The 5,780-nt window shown below is 57.3% G+C and overlaps 2 protein-coding genes across 4 annotated transcripts in view; one reads left to right on the forward strand and one right to left on the reverse strand.

Moving 5' to 3' along the window:
* Positions 1 to 2,108, reverse strand: part of UNC45A (unc-45 myosin chaperone A) — a 13,096-nt gene extending 10,988 nt beyond the window's left edge. Inside the window, exons 1-5 of the mRNA XM_025050378.1 lie at positions 1,985 to 2,108; positions 1,577 to 1,787; positions 839 to 1,263; positions 482 to 643; positions 213 to 249 (exon numbers count right to left, since the gene is read on the reverse strand). Coding sequence (XP_024906146.1) covers positions 213 to 249; positions 482 to 643; positions 839 to 889 — 250 coding nt within the window. The 5' untranslated portion in view covers positions 890 to 1,263; positions 1,577 to 1,787; positions 1,985 to 2,108. The remainder of the gene's footprint in view (positions 1 to 212; positions 250 to 481; positions 644 to 838; positions 1,264 to 1,576; positions 1,788 to 1,984) is intronic.
* Positions 2,109 to 3,455: 1,347 nt separating this feature from the next.
* HDDC3 (HD domain containing 3) overlaps positions 3,456 to 5,780 on the forward strand; it is a 5,194-nt gene continuing 2,869 nt past the window's right edge. The window contains exons 1-4 of one of the 3 annotated variants that reach the window (XM_025049894.1): positions 3,456 to 3,628; positions 3,927 to 3,982; positions 4,090 to 4,386; positions 4,648 to 5,085. In XM_025049894.1, the coding sequence (XP_024905662.1) occupies positions 3,517 to 3,628; positions 3,927 to 3,982; positions 4,090 to 4,386; positions 4,648 to 4,701 (519 nt within the window). In that variant the 5' untranslated portion in view covers positions 3,456 to 3,516 and the 3' untranslated portion in view covers positions 4,702 to 5,085. Of the gene's footprint in view, positions 3,629 to 3,926; positions 3,983 to 4,089; positions 4,387 to 4,647; positions 5,086 to 5,780 lie in introns of those variants that run through there. The other 2 variants (XM_006905278.3, XM_015593667.2) reach the window with 2 other exon arrangements.

The following is a 5,780-nucleotide window of genomic DNA, read 5'->3' on the forward strand; positions in this document are numbered from 1 at the left end:
GCCAGAGAAAGGTTGGGGGACAGATGTGGGGATCAGTACTTCGGCCTCAGAAAAAAGGTGAGAGTAACTGCAGAAAAGGAAATGCCCGAGGAAGTAGGAAAGGAGGCAGATGTGTTTCTGGGGCAAAAGGAGGAGAATGTGAGGGTGCGGTGGTCCCAGAATCTCTGCCCACCGCAGAAGCCCCACGGCTCCACACAGGGCACATTCCTTACCTTTGGATGCCTCGATCTCTGCTTTGTCGTAATCTTCCTGTAAGAGAAGAAAACAGGAGCCTGAGAGAGTGTTCATCTTTTCCGGGCACTAACTGGACAGCAGGGTTGTTCTCCACGGTCACCTGGTCCCCCATCACCCGGAGGCCAAAATGACACCCGACAGGGGAAGGCGGCCTTGGAAAGTGAATGTCCGGCCAGGGCCCAAGCAGAAGCGAGGTGGGGAAACCAGGACCCCGGCAGGCCAGGGGAAGAGCAGCCAGTTCCCTCACCAGCTTCAGGTAGCAGGCGGACCGGTTCCGGTGCAGAATAGCCTGGTCCTGGGGCGTCACTCCCAGATCCAGGGCCTGGGTGTAGGCCGTCAGGGCGCCCTCGTAGTCCCCACATTTGAATAGCTCGTTCCCATCCTTCCGCAGCTGCTCCACTGAGCTGGCCTGTGGAGGGAAGGGGTAAGAACCTCCCTCGGAGGTGGGGTAAGGGCAGAGCCGGGGAGCTGAGCGGGGCGAGGGGGCTGCGTGTGGCTGGGGATTGGAGACGAGCCCGATGGAGGGCCAAGACTACGGGAAAGAGGCAAGGGAATGGTCAGAACATGTGCGAAATGGTAATGGCGCGGGGCAATAGGCACGCACCCCAGGAGTGGCGGGCCGGGGTTCGGGGGTCCCTGGATCACTCACAGTCATCGCGGAAAGGAGGTCCAGGTCAGAGCAGGCAGAGTCTCTGGGGTGGGGTGGGTCCGGGCTGGGGAATGCTGCCCCTCCCCAGCCGTGCGTCAGAGGCGCTGGCCGGGAGCGGGCGGGGCTAAGGCGTGCGCGCCCCGTGGAGGGGCGGGGCGGGGCGTTCGGCCTGGTCGCAGGCGCAGAAAAGGCCTGGGCGCGCCTAGTCTATTCCCACGGAGACCTGCAGAGGGCGTGCGGCCGAGGACCTAAAGGAAGGTCCGCGGCGGCCCCAGCCTCCGCCCCGTCTCCGACTGCGGCAGAAGTGCACGAGGTCTGCAGTCACCAGGACCGCAAGCAGCAGGCCATAGAGGCTCAGCGCTAGGAGCGGGCCCGGGCCCCTGTGGGAGAGGGGACGATATCAGGATGCTGGCCCGCTAGGTTACAGAGCCCCTGAGAGTTCTGAGAAAGCTCGGATCCCCTTCCTGAATAAAAGCAGAAGTCAGGGAGCTCCCAGGTACCCTGAAGCTTTCACATCCCCCTGCAGTTTTCCTCCCCAGAATTGTTTCTAGTTATATATTTACGTGATTTTGTTTGAGGTCTGTCTCTCCACTAGTCTGTAAGCTACGAGCCTCCACCCCGAATTTAAGAACAGAGCCCCAGGTCCTGAACTCCCGGGCAGTGTTCCTCTGGCTCTGAAGCTGGACTTCTCACCTGAGGATGGGCGGAGGCGGGAGGGCGGACAGGTTGACCTGGTGTAGGCCCTCGAATTCGTCCCGGGTGCAGCAGGAGCCCCCTGCAGCCTGCAGGTGGCAGCAGTAGGCTTCCTCCGGAGCATCCGTGAGCCGAGGACAGAAGAAACCAGGGTAGTGGCGGCCATCGGCATCTCGAGTGGTCTGGCACAAGTGAGGGTACTGGGCCAATGCTAAATGGAAGGGCGAGGGGGCTGGAGACAGGCAGGAATGGGCTGCCCACAACCCACTGCACCCCTTCGACAGAGTAAAACGGATCAGCGGTTATCAGGGGCAGGCTCCCTTCCTCCCCACCAGCGTCCCAGAGGAGCCCATGTCCTTATGAGAGAGGAGGGGACCTGAAGGGGGTTCGGGGAGGAGAGTGCTGTACCTGAGAGAGAGGCTGGCTGGGCAAGGGTCATCCAGCCGAAAAGCAGCAGTAGCCTCAATGGCAGCCTCCTCGGGAAGCCCATGAGAGGTCACCACCTCTGCCTTAGGAACCCCAACATCTCTTTTTCTGAGCCATCGCTGCAAACAGTAAGGAAAAACAATCAATCCCCAAGGCACCAGTAACACAAACCTTAAGCTTCTCTGTCACAGACCTCTAGAGAGAAATGAAGTGACTGAGTTTCTATCTTCTGCTGGAAAATGTGGGGACTGTGGCTCCAAGCTGCCTAAGGTTTTCTGAGCTGAAGGGGAAAGGCTCAGCAGACCAGAGGACAGAAGGAAAGGGGAGAGAGAAGCTGAGCCATTAGCCTGAAGAACAGACAAGCATCCAGAGCCAGACGGGCTGCCGTGGAAGCCCTGGGAATTCCGATTGTTCCATTTCAGGCCCCAGAGGCCTCAGCTCCAGTGTTTGGAGCATCCCTCCCTAACCTCTGCGTCGTGGCAACCACCAGGACTAGCTGAAAACCAAGGGCGAGTCCTTTCATTAACTTTCCCCCTGAGCCCTCATCTGCCCTACCCACCAGCCAAAGCGCCAAAACTACCTGTCTGATTGTAGTTTACTTAGCTACTAACTGAACTCATGTCACAGGGAAAGCTCTTTCGGGGTCTCCAGGTCCTTTTACTCCTCATATTTCATAGCTGCTGTCCCCTAAGACAAGGAATTTCTCCAGAAGGCTGGAAGCAGTGTTGAGTGTTGTTCTAGTGCCTGCCTGAGGTCCAACACTGTCATGCTCCCAGAAGAGCAGTGACAACACACATCACCCCAAGGCCCATAGCAGGTGCCAGGGGCTGAAGTAGGAACCTTCATGGAACAAGAAAGAAATACAAATTTTGTCCCAGAAACTGAGAACAAAGACGACACTTCCTGCAGAAACATGAGGCTGCCTGGAAGCCTAAGTCTGAAGCAATTCAGTGGGACTCCAAGCAGCTTAAATTTTCAGAAGGTCAGGCCCTGGGGTCTTCTGGGCCCAAAAGTGAGGCGGCTCCCCTGCCCATAGCAACTAGGCCCATCCTGAAGGGAAAATTCTTTTGAGTACCTGAGAATTTTCAGAGCACTGACAGGTTGAAGATTGTCTTTTCATGGGGGCAGAAGTACCTCCTGGGAGAAGCTGGCTCTGACCTTGAGGCTAGGTGAATTGCCCTGCCTCTTCCTTAAAATCTCCTGGGCTTCCCTACCGTTTACCCAGCACACTGTGAGGCCTCTGTCTTATTTCTGTCTTCCTCCTTCTCCTAGACTGTGGGCACTCAGAGAGCCAAGCCATATTCTTCCAGCGCCCCCAGCAGAGAGCACTGAACCAGGGGCTGAGATGTTGAGGGCAGTTCCCTCTGGGGTGGCAGCCCCAAGAGGAACCCATTTGTACCAGACTCCACAAACCCCTAGGCCTCCGCAGCACCAGGGGGCGCTGTGGCTGCTCCAGCTGGGCTTCTGGGGCTCACTGGGCTGTCGGCACTGCAGTCCCCCGTCCCACCTTCACGATGGGCTCCGAGGCGGCGCAGCTGCTAGAGGCTGCTGACTTCGCGGCTCGCAAGCACCGACGGCAGCGGCGGAAGGACCCCGAAGGGACCCCCTACATAAACCACCCCATCGGTGCGCGCAACTGCAGCGGCGTCTAGGGGATGGGACCGGGAAGGGAGCTTGGAGGGCGTGCACCTCATTGAGCACCTACTCTCTAACAAGCCTGTGCTAGGCACTGTTGGTGTTTAAGCCTCACAACGACCCCGGGGCGGCGGGCATAACTGTCCCCTGTGTATAGTCGACACCCAAAGAGAGTAAAAGACTTGCCCAAGGTCACCCAGCTAGTGAAGGGCTACAACCGGCTCTACAAAATCCACAACACGCCGCCCTGGGTCCTCCTCCGGTCTGACTTCCTGCTTTGCCCCGTCAGGTGTGGCTCGGATCCTGACGCATGAGGCGGGGATCACCGACATCGTGGTGTTACAGGTAACTCCTCCTCCGCCGCCAGGAGGCTGGGCTGGGGGTCAGGGGCCTGTTCAGCTTCGGGCAGCCTTTGGCTGGCGTCACGGCGCTGATTGGACGCCTCATTCCAGGCAGCCCTGCTCCACGACACCGTGGAAGACACGGACACCACCCTGGATGAGGTGGAGCTGCACTTTGGGGCCCAAGTGCGGGGTCTGGTGGAGGAGGTGACAGATGACAAGACTTTGCCGAAGCTGGAGAGAAAGCGACTGCAGGTGGAGCAGGCGCCGCACAGCAGCCCAGGGGCTAAACTGGTGAAGCTGGCAGACAAGCTGTACAACCTGAGGGACCTGAAGCGCTGCACCCCAGAGGGTAGGCTCCCCATCAGCTCTGAAGGAAAGGGAAGGGTCCACCTTTTGGAGGCACAGGTTGGTCCACTCTCCTGAAAAAAAAAAAAAAAAAAAAAAGCCAGGACATTCTGGTTAATTCCCCAAACTAATCCTATTAGACCACTCTGATCTGCTTTCATAGGGCAGAAATGCTACAGCTGGGTCAAAGGGAAGCTTTCAGGACAAATCATACCATCGAGAAGTCATCTCATGGCCCTGCTCCAAGCCGCCCAGAAAGTAGGCAAAATCCAGCGCTGTCCTGGACATCCAATGAGCAGTTTTCTGTCCATTCACATGCAGGATGGTCAGAACATCGAGTCCAGGAATACTTCGAGTGGGCTGCGCAGGTGGTGAAGGGGCTTCAGGGAACAAACCAGCAGCTGGAAGAGGCGCTAACGCAGCTATTCAAGGAGCGGGGGCTGACCCTCTGAGCCGTGCTTGGAGCCCTCAGGTGGCAGACGCCAGCCTTTCCGTGCCTCCGGAGCTTCCCCCTGGTTTGCTCAGCCTGGTAGCCAAAAACCACTCGTCTTTTCTCACTCTGAAGGTCTCCTGCCAACTCAGCTGAGCCCCAGCTGTGGGAGTCTGATGCACCCCATCCACTTTTAATGCGTTCACTGCCCTTCAGGCCTTGGGTCTGTTTGTCATTTTGTATGGTGGCATCTCTGGCCCCTCAGGGACTTGTATAAACATTAGTTCATAGACGTCATGGAAAATAAAGCATGGTGGGTAAAGGTTCAAGTTGCTGTCGCTCCTTCTCCAGCCTCTGGAGTGGGGAACTGGTAGGTGGGATACCTGCCTTGCCCCCTGAAACGAGTCCCTCGGGGTTGGGGACCTCAACCCCTTTGAGCCTGGCTTTCTTATCAGTGAGAAAGGGTGTATAATTCTCAGGGTTAATTACCTGCCGTGCCTGATAAAACCTGACACATAGGTGCTCAAAAAATGGTAGCAGTCTTCCTGGTTAAGAAAGTTGGACTGGTTGACAGAAGTATTGGAAAGTGCTGCTGGCCCACTGGCAGCTCCTGCTGAGCACGGGAGACACCCAGCAACAACATGATAGGGCCAGTGTGGGACTGCGGGTCCCTTACACGCCCCAGGTCGCAACCCTCTCCAGGTCTCAGCCCTACCACCTTGCTGTTTCCTTCGGTCGCCTTTGGTTGCTAAGCGACGGGGGCTTCCGGGTGCCTCCGGAAGTGGCTCCGTGGGCGGGGTCTGGGAGAGGCAACCGAGGTTTGCTTGGCGTCCGCTGTAGGGTCACCGGGTGGTGGGTTTGTGGTCTCTTCTCAGCCACTGAGGCTCATTGGCCCCCTTGAAAAGGGCACATTTGAGGAAGAGGAAATTGTTAGTTCAAAGCCACTTCGTTCTGGACCACGATAGTTATTCACCCAAAGAAGGCCCCAGTGTAGTTTCTGCAAAAAAAAAAAAAAAAAAAAAAA

The sequence above is a fragment of the Pteropus alecto genome, unplaced genomic scaffold, assembly GCF_000325575.1.
Source record: "Pteropus alecto unplaced genomic scaffold, ASM32557v1 scaffold60, whole genome shotgun sequence".
Taxonomy (NCBI): domain Eukaryota; kingdom Metazoa; phylum Chordata; class Mammalia; order Chiroptera; family Pteropodidae; genus Pteropus; species Pteropus alecto.